The 12,965-nt window shown below is 33.9% G+C and overlaps 1 protein-coding gene across 1 annotated transcript in view; it reads left to right on the forward strand.

The window, feature by feature from the left end:
- Nucleotides 1-330: 330 nt before the first annotated feature.
- Nucleotides 331-12,965, forward strand: part of GLIPR1L1 (GLIPR1 like 1) — a gene marked incomplete at its 5' end in the record, with an annotated part of 14,041 nt that continues 1,406 nt past the window's right edge. The window contains 3 exons of the mRNA XM_019653198.1: nucleotides 331-576; nucleotides 4,716-4,816; nucleotides 8,219-8,307. Of these exons, the coding sequence (XP_019508743.1) occupies nucleotides 331-576; nucleotides 4,716-4,816; nucleotides 8,219-8,307 (436 nt within the window). The remainder of the gene's footprint in view (nucleotides 577-4,715; nucleotides 4,817-8,218; nucleotides 8,308-12,965) is intronic.

A 12,965-nucleotide genomic window follows, 5' to 3' on the forward strand; every position in this document is an offset into this window, starting at 1 on the left:
TATGATATGTTTTCATGACCTTCTGAATTACTAGACTGTAAACTCTGATTTATTTAAATGGCATTCAAATATATTTGCTAAATGCATCTACTGTACCAGGACATCTGGTAGGTACTAGAAATACAAAGATGAACTATCACAGAAAGGGTCATCGAGTGTTTCTGAAGCAGAACTAAAAAGAAATGACTAACAGCGAACATAATAAATACCAAATAAAAACTACATTTAACTTAAATAAATATAAACAAAATTTAATTGATTACTATCATTAGAATAACTTTAATCCAAACAAATATAGATAACACACTTTAAATTATTTTTATCTTTCAGACTTGGGATGAAGCTTTAGCGAAGACCACTAAAGCATGGGCTAACAGGTGCATATTCAAACACAACACCTGTTTAGCAAAACCACGTAAATGCCACCCAACTTTTGAATATGTTGGAGAAAATATCTGGTTAGGAGGATTAAGCGTATTCACACCAAACTCTGCTGTTGCTGCTTGGTATAATGAAACTCAATATTTTAATTATAATAATCTACATTGTTCCAATGTTTGTGGCCATTATACACAGGTAAATATTTGACATTTTGTTGATTAGTTCTTATAGATGCACATTTCAATTACAAGACAAGCATTTTCTTTTCAGTTTCTTTTGAGTATCCTGAAAACGCACTTTCATTTGGAAGATATTTGTACTGGGCATAGAAGTCTATGGCGTTTTTTTGTTTGTTTGTTTGTTTGTTTCTGATCTTTAAAAATTACTCCACTATCATCTCAATTTAATTCATTGAGATGCTCAATGTTTCCAACAAGCAATCTGTTAACATTTTATTTATTCCTTTGTAGGTAATATATCTTCTTTCTCTGACTGCCTTTAAATTTTTTTTATTAGTCTTGAGCAACTTCATAATGAAGTTTTCTTTATGTTTTTGTGCTACAGTTTACTGAGCTTTTTGGAACTGTAGATCTATAATTTCAATCAAATTTGGCTGTTGGTTATTGTTACTTGAAATATTTCTCTCACTCTCTCCTACTTCTCTCTTCCCAGAGTCCATTTACCAATGTAGAAAACCACTTGAGTATTCTCAAGTTGATTAATGGTCTCTTCTCTTTTTTCTTGAATTGTTTTTCATTTTGTGGGAGTAAATTAATTTCATAGAGTCTTACTGCTGTGTATTTAAGTTCACTAATATTTTCTTCTGTGATGTTCAATCTGTTACTAACGACATTTAGTTTATTTTTCATCTTATATGTTAAAGTTTATATCTCTAAAAGTTTTATTTGTGTCTTTTATAGCATCAGTAACTATATTTAGTACGCTTAATCTTTCATCTTGCTTTTTAACCATATGAATACATTTATACTAATTAATGTTTTCCCTGCTAACACTAGAATTTATGTTACTTCTGAGGTAGTTACAATGGATTGATTTTTCCTCTTCATTATGGGTCAGATTTTTCTGCTTCTTATCACATTGGATATTATATTCCCAACTTTGTAAATTTTACCTTGTTGGATGCTAGATTTATATATCTATAATATTCTTGAGCTCTCCTCTGGGATACAGTTAAGTTACCTAGAATTTGTTTTATCCTCTTGGTTTCTTCTTTAAAAATATGTTAGGTGGAATAAAAGCAGTGTCTGGACTGAAAGCAGCGTCTGGACTGAGCTAATTATCTCTCAGTGAGGCAAAATTCTTCTGCATACTCTGCCCAATGCCCCAGAAATGATAAAACTTGCCAGTCTGGCCAGTGGGCAAAGTCCTATTTCAGGGCTTATGTAAGCACCAGTATTCTTTCCTGAATTTTTTATAGGTAGTTCTTTCTCAGGTGTAGGGTAGCTTCCTCACACACATGCTCTGATTAGTACTCTGTGGACTTGAGAAGGTGGACCCCCTGCAGATCTCCACAGCAGGGTCACTGTTTGATGTGCACCTCTGCAGTACTACACTCTCTAAACTCCTGCCTCCATGGTCTCCCCAGACTCTCAGCTCTGTCTCTCAACTATGTGAATCCATCAAGCTTCTCCTGGCTCCCCACCACCTCTACCCAACCAGTCATGGCCTGGAAGCTCTCTCAAAGCAATAAGCTGGGACGATTGCACAGCTCACATTTCCCCACACCTCCTCACTCACAGAGAGCATTCTTTTGTTATTTTATGTCCAGTATTTCGAAAAACATTATTTCCTATAAATTTTCCAATTCTTTTGGTTGTTTCAGGTGGAGGTTTTTGGCAAAAAATGGGAAGTTCATTTTTTAGCCAAGCTAATCATCCTAGACATGGCACTGAGCTCCTGGGAAGGCCCATTTAAGGAAGAAAAAGAGCTAAATTTCTTTGTCAAACTTACTCATCCTTATAAGTTGAATATTCATATACTGTCTTAAAGCAAGTCATGTTTAACAGAGGTATACTGAATAAAGAAATTACCAGCTTCCATGCTCCCCTTCTATTCACTCTTTATCCAAAAACAGGATGCTATAAATCTGGCAGCCCTTCACAGAACAGATGTTACTTGCAAAGAATATGGTTTGGCTACTGAGGAAAATTGAGAGAATGGGGTCAAATGTCAGGTATTTTGTTAACAAGAAAGCAATCTCCCTAAGGTGGCATCAAGTCTCAGGCTGAGTCTCAGCCTTTATATAATTCTTTGCCTCCTCTTTTGCTGTAAAGAAAAGGGAACTTGTTTTCAAATACCCCTCAGTATTGCTACATCAGAAATGGGAGCTCACCCCCCACCACTGGCTAATTTACACATACATTTAAATATTGGGTCATCGGGAAAGTCATGACTATTTTTCTATGTTTTTCTTTTTACGTTTTTTTTTTCTTAAAGATTTTATTGGGGAGTTGGGGGAGGGGAACAGACAAGTTGCTGTCCTTTTGTTCTTCAGTCTAGTTGTAGAGGACGTCGCTTCCCTGGCCCATGTTGGTATTATCATTGCATGCTGCCCAGGTGAGGCAGATTGGTTGCCAGCCATTGGATGGCCGCTCATGGCAGCTCTTGGTAGCTCATGCTGGCTGCCGGCCACTCATGGTAGCTTTATGGCAGCCCACTGCAGCCTTACTGCAGCTTACATGGCTGCAGCCTACTCACGGCAGCCCAGCTCCAGGTGGAGCTGTTGTTCACCATCTTAGCTGTAGAGAGCACAGCGTCATGACGGCCCTCATGTGGGATCCAAACCGGGGCCCTGCTGCTCAGAGCTGGTGTCTCAACCCAGCTCTTAACCAACGCGCCGCTGGGCCAGCCCTATGTTTTCAATGCAAAAATGCGTCATGACTTTCCCGATGACCCAATAATTAGGAGTAGGTGCATTCATATTGGTTCAACAACTGTATCTTGCTTAATGTTCTAAACAAAATGAACTTAAAATTTCTTACAATTATCATCTTCAGATATTAATACTGAAGTTACAACCAATGTTCATATTCATGTTACATCTAGTCCCTTTAATGAAAGCAATATATTTTAAACCTATACAAAGTCAATATTAATTTTTACCATTCCCAAAGCTAAAATGAATAACAATTTAGTTATATTAAGCAAAGTGAATTTCATGGTATAGTCAGTTATTCATGAACCAAATTTTTAAACACGATTTTTTGAAAATATATACTTGCAGCCATAGTTTATTAACTTTCTAAAATATTCAAAAGGAATGGGGTACTTTAAGGATCTAGCTTAATCTTGTTTTACTTAGTGGGAAGCTAGCTCAGAGTTAATCTGTCTACTCTACATTGCCACACACATGGTTAGAAGCAAAACTCATCTCTTCTCAGTTCACTGCGCTTTTATTGCACTTTGCTACCTCTCAGGGAACCAAAAAAACCATTAAAATATGTTTTTCAAAACTGCTGACTACAGCTACACCCAGGCCATGGGAAACAATGACTAACATATCACTTATAAAATATGTTAATAAATTTTGTTAACTGAATTGTAAAATTCAGAAATTGTGAAAATCTACATCAATTTTCCTTGGATTATTTTGTATTCCAAAAGGAGTAGATAAGTATTTTTTCCCTTTGTTTATTTGGGAAATGGAGGAAAATTCCATTATGTCATTGTCAAAAAGGAATACTAATGTTTTCACCTCTTTATCTATCTCTCCCCTGGCTAGTTTTCCAAAGGAATCTTATTCTTTTGAGTAACTGCTATTTTTTGCAACTAAACAAAAATAATTATTCACTATACTATGGTAGGCATTATTTTATATTGTTGTTGTTGTTGTTGTTGTTGCAATAAACTTAATATGTCTTAAACTCTATCCATATCTGTCTCTTGTGATTTGACAGAGGTAAGAATATGTTTAAGACCACAAATTTAAAATGTGATAATAAACTAAGTAGAATTTTTTTGAGACAAAGAAATAAAAGTTAATAATTTTCATTTATAGTGTGAACTTAATATTGCTTGTATTATATGCCCATAGAAAAACTAAACATATATTTCATAAGTCATCTGGAAGACATTATTACTTTGGCTATTTATTATATTCTTTAGATTTATGAGAATCATTGGCAAGTAAAAACTAGTTAGGTAGCCCTCATAAATTGTTTTAAATTAAATATTAGAAATTAAGGGAAAAGAGCCAGTAAGCATTTATGTATATTCATTTCTTTGTAGCATGACAAAGATGATACCTATTCATATAATGCATTGTGGTATAGAGTTGTTTTGCATGTTTTATTTAAAAATTCCTTTCCTTATAGGTAGTTTGGGCCAACTCACATAAAGTTGGTTGTGCAATTACAATTTGTCCTAATCTTGGGGAAGCTCAAACTGCAATATTTATATGTAACTACGCACCTACGTAAGTTAATTGCTATTAAAATTATTTTGTATTGAAATAAATGTTAAGAATTGTTTCTAAAATTAGGACCTTATACTAAAAAGACAGGTATTTTTTAATAAGTGAAGTTTCCCTTTAAAATGCTAATCAAAAGAAACAGATGTGTCCCCCAATGACTTCTTTCTTTACCTAAAGATAAAGGAAATATTGAAAGGAAGACATTTTGATGACTTTCAGGACATCAAGGGTAATATGACAACAGCTCTGCTGGCCATTCCAGAACCAGAGTTCCAAAATTGCTTTGAAGGGTGCGCTAGGCACTGGCGTCAGTTCATATTTTCCCAAGGGGAGTTCTTCGAAGGTGACCATAGTGATATTCAGCAAATACTTTATCGAGGATGAGTTCGCGAACTTAATTTTCTGACCTCATAACATAACTGGAATGAGCAAATGATTCAGAATGATAGTGAAAAGCACATTCCTCTAAGAAAAGAATACCATAATTTTTAATTGCCTTGCTGAGAATTGCACATCTAAATGGAAAAACAACATAACAATATACGCCTAATGGAAGGCTCTAAAATTATGAAATTTAGATTCTGATCACAATGAATCTGTACAAGGAAGAAGATAAAATCAATTAATAATTCAACTCTTTAACAAACAAAAATTTTAAAATAAAATGTACAAAAGATTAAAAAAACAGGCAAAGAATAAATGCACAGAATTGGTAAAAAGAAACTGAACTATGCTAAAATTGCTATGGAGAGGCACAAATGTGTATATCTCTTTCTGTGTTTTCTTCCACTCCCTCTCAGTTAGAGCAAAAACAAGAATGACAAATGCATAACTTAAAGAGAAGGGAAACAAGGGACAGATGAAACAACTGGAAAAAATAAGAAGATGATAGCCTCAGCCTTAACTATGTCAATAATCACATTCAATGTAAATGGTACAAAAACCCATGAAAAGGCAGGGTTTGGAAGACTGGATAAGAAATCAAGAACAAATTATATGCAGCCTACAAGAAGCATACTTTAAATATAAAGACACAAATAGAAGAAAAGAAAAAGGATGAGAAAAAAGTTACTATGCTAACATTAGTCAAAATAAAGCTGCCGTGTCTATATTAATATCAGATAATATAGATGTCAGAGAAAAAAATATTACCAGGGATAAAGAAGGCCATTACAAAATAATAGGGTTAATTAATCAAGAGGCAACTTGGAAAAAGTGGAAAATTCCTTAAATTCACAAATTACAAAGGAGGATAAAATGAAAAGATAACTACAGAGCAGCATCTCTTACAAACATAGGTACAAAAATTCTAAACAAAATTTAGCAATTGAATCCAACAATATAGTAAAAACATAATATATCTTGTCCAAATGAAGTTTATTCCAGGGATGTAAGGCTGGTTTAAAATTCTAAAATCAATCCATATAATTCGCCATATTATTCAACCTAAAAAATAAAGATCATAGGATCATCTCAATAGATTAAGAAAAAGACAAACATTCATTTTTAATAAAAGTTCTCTGCCAACTAGAAATAGAAAGAAACTGCTTAAACCTAATAAAGGGCATCTATGAAAAACCTGTATATAATGTTATACCTAATAGCAAAAATTTTTCTGTAAAATACCAGGCAGTACTTTCTCTGCACTTTTTTTGTAAAGTACAAATAGTAAATATGTTAGGCTTTGCATACACATGCATTCTGTTACGTATTCATCTTTGTGTTTTTGTATTGCTTTAAATAGCCTAACCCCTTAAAAATATTTTTTAAAAAAACAACAAAAAAAAAACAATTCTTAGCTCACAAACTGCACAAAAACAGACGACAGGCTAGACAAATAGATCAGTGGAATAGTATAAGGAGAAATAAACCCACACATGGTTGACCACATATGTTCAGCTTATTTTTCACAAATGCACAAAGGCAATGCAGTCAAAAAAAAACTTTTTTCAACAAATGGCGCTAGAACAATTTGTCATCATACATAAAAAACAAAAGTAAACTTGAATCTACACAAAATACACCCTACAAAAATTTACTCAAAATGGATCTGAGAACTAAATGTAAAATCTATAAACTATAAAAATTTTATTTAAAAAAATAGATGAAAACTTTGTGACCTAAGATAGTCAAAAAATTTTAGCTACCACACCAAAAGCATGATCCATAAAAGAACAAATTGATAAGTTGAGTTTTATTAAAATTAAAAATTACTGCTATTCAAAGGTACTGGTAAGAGAATGAAAAGATAAACTACAGACTGGAAGAACATCTTTGCAAAACATATCAGATGAAGGACTTAGAATATAGGAAGAGCTGTCACAATTCGATATGAGGAAACTTAAAATAATTTTTAAAATCAATAAAAGATTAGCAAAGGGGATATGCAGATGGGAAATGAGCATTGAAAACAACCTCAACATCATTAATGATTAGGGAAATTCAAAGTTAAACCACAATGAATACCAGTACACACAATTTGAATAGCTAAAGTTTGGTAATTCCAAATCCACAGGAAGATGTAAAGGAACTAGAATTCTCACCCACAGTTTGTGGGACTATAAAGTATCATAACTATTTTGTAAAAACAGTGTGGCAGTTTATTAAAGTTAAATATTTACTTACCACATGATCTATTTATTCCACTCCTAGATATGTATCCAAGGAAATGTATGTCCATAAAAAGACATATATGAATGTTCAAAATGTGCATAGTAACTTTATATGTAAGAGCCAAAAACTGGAACAACTCAAATGTCCTTCAGTGGATGAATGGATAAATAAATTGTGGCTTATTCTTTAATGGAATACTACTAATGTTATTGTTTTTCTTTGTGTACTCTAGGTAAGCAACACTTTTTTAAGTCTTTCACATAGAGATGGGGGGGAAAGGTGTTTGTTAAAATGTATCAGCTTATATTGTTGAAAAGCAGGCATAATAGCTGCCAAATGGTTGACCAAATGGTACCATTTTTTGGGTGCATCATCCAACAGAACTAGATAAGGACTAAGGACTATGGTATTGAACTTTTAAATTAAACCATAAAGTATATGTTCCCATTTGCAATTTAAATTTTGCTTATTCCATTTACAAAATCAATAGATAATCCTAGTGTTTTACAACAAAAAAATATGTGGCTGTCACATATACAATTACACTGAGTTCCATCTAATTTGTGTTGCATAAAATATTCAAGACTATAAATGCCACATGTATTAGAAATATCCTGTAAAGAACAGTTTTTACAGTTTCTTTTTATAAAACCTACCAGCACAAAATTGAGACAAAAGTTATTTTTCCTTTTCAACATTCATGACTTAGTAATCAAAACAACTTGCAAAAATGAATGCACAAAGTTAGAACTAAATAGCCATTTTGCTAATCAATGTTTCTCTTTCTTACAGAGGAAATTTTCCAAACATGCCCCCTTACATTAAAGGAACATCCTGCTCTATGTGTGGAAAAGAAGACTCTTGCAAAAACAACCTCTGTGGTAAGCAAAGAGGGGGAAAAAATAATCACAATAGTCTATTTGGAGAGCAAAGTTTCCTTAAACTTATTGAATTTTAAATTTGGCTCTCCTCACATTTATAGAGAATTATGACTGATTATTTGAGTGCTGCTATTTGATGATATAAATCATTTGTCATAAATTATCATATTTAAACTCAGGTGTTCTCTCCCTTCTTCACCGATGATTTTCCCTCTCAGGCTAAAGGGCAGAAAGGAGTGAAGTATAACTGGGATCAGTGTGCTGTTATGCAATATATAATTGCTGCTATACAAATGACTCTCAGCAGAAATATTTCTTATTTGTATTTGCTTTCATTGGTTATTATTAAAATAATGACTCACTCAGAAGTAATACATTAATAAACGTCCAAATTAATTGTGATTTAAAGATAATGTTTCTCTTCCATCATCAAGCCTCTTGGTTCTCAGAACAAAGATACTTTTTAAGGATAAGTGTATACATTTCTGGTTGAGGACAGAGTGAAATGGGTGAAAGGAGGAGAAGATTTAGAAATCGTGAAAAAGAAAAAACGATGTGATGCCACAAAACAAGACAGAAACAAAAATGCATATTAAATGATTCTATTTATATAAAGTTCAAAATCAGGAAAAATTAATTTACATTTGGAGTCAGAATAGTGGTTACCTTGAGAGGAAAGAGGAGTTAGTAGTAATTAGAAGAGGATACCAAAAAGTTGCCTAGGTAATAATTCATCCAACTTTCCATTTATGAAGTATGTGTGTTCCTATATTCATATTATACTTCAATTAAGGAGTAAATTAGAGGTATGTCCCCTCTAATTTCAAATTTCATTTCAAGCAATTTAAAAGATAAACTTATTGGCATTATCTCCCACTTGGAAACTAATGTCTTCTAGTCAAAGAGATATAGAGATAACGATGATAAGCCTTTTTTTTTCACTTCCCTTCCTGCCAAGTATCCAAACCACTGTCATTTCTCTCCTGAATTAGCCATCTCCCACTTCTCTTCCTACTCAATTTCAAACTGTTTTATGCAGAGAGAATCAGATCATATCACTTCTTTTCTTAAAATTTCTCAATTGCTTCATATTGCAATTAAAGAAAAGTCTGACTCTACACCGTGTGGCCACAATCCCAAGATGATCTGGCACTTGCCTCTCTCTCCTACAGTATTGTTTTTGTTGTTATCCATCCTTTGACATATTAACTCCCATTATCACCACCTTCAAATACTCCAAACTCTTTCTAAATCCTCCAGCATCTGAATCACCTGTGGCTCTGTTTATAGTTTCAAGATACTTTTGTTTTCTCTGGTTTTGGTAATAGGCTCTTTCTTGGTGTAGTACATTCTCTTTAAAGATGGCCACCAACAATTCCTCCCCTCCTTACGTGCATATGCCACTCGGCTCATCAAGAACTGGAGCTTGTTTCTCCTCCGCTTGAATGAGGACCTGACATTGTGTCAGTTCTGGGCCTAGCCTTTAAGAGACCTGGCAGCTTGGCACTGGCTCTCTTGGAAGCACCACAGCATATGGAGAAATCCATGCTCTCCTGCAGGAGAATTTCCACTGAGAAAGGCCATGGAAGAGGAGAGGTCATCTTTTTGTTTCAACCCCAACTGAGCTCCAGTGAAATGCAGCCATATCATTGAACCCTGAGGACTCTACGTAACAGCAGAGAAATTGCCTAGTAGACCCAGACAAACCAGTAACTGTGAGAAATAATAATCAGTTGTTATTGTTTTAAGCAATTAACTTTTGGAAGTTTGTTTCACAGAAGTAATTTGCAGAAACTCTTGATATGACTATTAAGTTCTTATTAAACACCTAACAACATGTGTATTATAAAACAATGTAGAGAATTCTACCTTTTCCTCTGCTGACCAGATGGACACAGGGTTGCTCACCTTAATGCAAACACAACTCTGTCAAGGCTGGGTTACAGTTTATGTAAAGCTTGGCTGCCCCTCTTTCAAGGGTTAGACTTCTAGGGCTTTCCACTGAGACCCTCGTGGGTTCACTGCTGCCTTTCCCTGGCGGGTTCTGAACTCCAATCCCTTATTACTTTAGCACGCTGAAATTAATTTTTTTTTTTAAATCATCTGCTTTGACCTCAAGAGGGTTTCTGCCTCCTGCCTCTCACAGGTTCAAAATTAAACTAATAGCTCGAGTACAAAATGGGCGTCCATTGGGCTCATGCCTCCACCTCTACCTCTCACCTGAATCTTGAGATACTCAGCTCTCCAATTTTATCTCTCGAGCCTCACAAGGCCAACAAAAACTCTGCTGGTTTCTCTGTTTCCCAAAATGCGGCCTCTGCCAGGGCCAAGCCCAGATTTTCAGCCTTACACCTGGGCCCAGAAGCAAAACATGGCCCCAGAGAAAGAGTTACTTGCTTAACAACAGCCCACCTCTCTGTGGATTTCCTGCTTTGAAATCTTCACCCTCCAGTCTTTGTTGCTTTAGCAAATCCATGATGCTATGAAAGATTGTTTTGTTGTATTTTATTTGAATTTTCTAGCTGTGCTTGATGACAGCTTTTGTCTGTCACAAACTACTCCTTCAGCAGGTACTGACAATGGTCACCATCACAACACCATACAAGCTGTAAAGGCTACAATAATCTTTGATACCTGGGAGGAGGTGTTCTCCCGACTCGTTCCTTTCCCAAATTATTCAGAATATTTGGGCTATTCTTGATCCTTTCCTCAAACAAATTAATGTTAGGACAAGCTTATCAATTCCACAGAAATACCTTGAAATTTTGGTTAGAATTACACTGAATTTATAGATAAATTTAAGAAGAATTAACATTTTTACAGCATTGGATATTTATATTAATAAAGATAGTTTAGTTGGGTCTTTTTAAACATCTCAGTTAAGATTGGAAACTTTCTCAGTAAAGTTCTTGCACCATCAAATTAGCTTCCTTAGTAACATATATTTGTTGCTGTAATAAGTGGTATTTTAAAATTATATTTCCTAATTGGTTTCTGCTGATTTATAGAAATATAAATTATTTTTATATTAGTCTACTATCCAGGAATCTTACATAACTCTCTTAATTTTTCTAATATTTTGTTGATTTTCTTGGATTTTCTGTAACAGTCATGTTATCCATAAAAAAATGCAAGTTTTGTTATGTCTTTTAATCTTTATATCAGTTATTTATTTTACCAATACGAATACTCAGTGAATACCCCTAGTGCAACATTGAACATGAGTTGTAATAGGAGATACACATATTCTTCTTCCTGACTTTACGGACAATGTTTCACCATTACACATACAGTAAAACCTTGGATTGTGAGTAACGTGGTTTGCGAGTGTTCTGCAAAACAAGCAAACATTTCTAATACATTTTAACGTGGTAAACAAGCGATGTCTTGCAATACAAGTAGTTTGTTTCCAGAACGAATTATGCATGCAAACCAAGGTATTACTGTATTTGCTTTAGATTGTCTTTAATTAGTCCTCATTGCTAAGTTATGGAAGTTTTCTCTTTTCCTTATTTTGCTATAAGCTTTTATCTTGAATGAATGTTTAATTTTACCAGATTTTTTTTCTGCACCTCTTGAAAGTATCCCAACTTTTTTTCCTTTAATGTCTTAATGTTATAAACTACATCAAAGAATTTCTTTTTTTTATCTTTGTTGAACCTGTTTTGGAATACTTGGTAACTTTAATTTTTTAAAATTTACTTCTGCTTTCAATTCCTCTGTAAGTAAATACAATTTTCTTAAAAATTGGCCATTTCACTAATATTTTTTAATTATCTTAAAGAGATAGGTATAGTGGTTTCTTAATTTTTAAAATCTCTTATCCTATTTCCTGTTTCCATTTTGCTTACTTAATGTTTCCCTTGTTCCCATGTCCTTATTTTTTAAATTACTTTATTGAGGTATCACTGAATACAAAAAGCTGTACATATATTAAATATGTACAACATAATGGGTGAGATTTATACTTTAATGTAAGTACTGGGAGTTAAGCGGTGGCATGGTAGTTCAATTTTAAACTATTATTTCATTCCTGTGATGAATCTATCTTGGTCATGAGGCTTCTTTTACAGACAGCTAGATTTTTGTTACTTATAGTGTTAGCATTTAATTTTAGAATTATCATTGAGCTGTCCTCCATTTCACATATGATTTTGACATCAAGGTTTTAGTAGCCTCATAGAAGAGGTTGAAAGTTAGGCACATTATCTCTTTAATATTTTGATTAGTTTGTGTAAGAGTCTGATTATTTTATGAATATTTGGGAGTTTTCTGTAAAACGATATTGTTCTGGGTTGTGCATGTGTTGTTTGCACATTTCAAACTACTGATTTAATTTCTTTAAATGTTATGTGATATTAATGTTTTGGGGTAAAATTAGTAAGTTGTTTTATACAATGAAATTCTTTTATGTTTTTATCTCTGCTGTATCTGTTACATTCCAATTATACAAGTCCTATCTATGATTTTTTTTTTTAAGATTTTTAATTGGGGAATTGGGGGGATGGGAACAGCGCTGGGCAATTGGGGGAAGGGGAACAGACAAGTTGCTGTCGTTTTGTTCTTCAGTCTAGTTGTGGAGGAGATAGCTTCACTGGACCAAGTTGGCACCATCATTGTGCTCTTCCCGGGCGAGGCAGATCAGTCGCCGGCTTCTG

The sequence above is a fragment of the Hipposideros armiger genome, unplaced genomic scaffold (assembly GCF_001890085.2).
Source record: "Hipposideros armiger isolate ML-2016 unplaced genomic scaffold, ASM189008v1 scaffold_199, whole genome shotgun sequence".
NCBI classification, from domain to species: domain Eukaryota; kingdom Metazoa; phylum Chordata; class Mammalia; order Chiroptera; family Hipposideridae; genus Hipposideros; species Hipposideros armiger.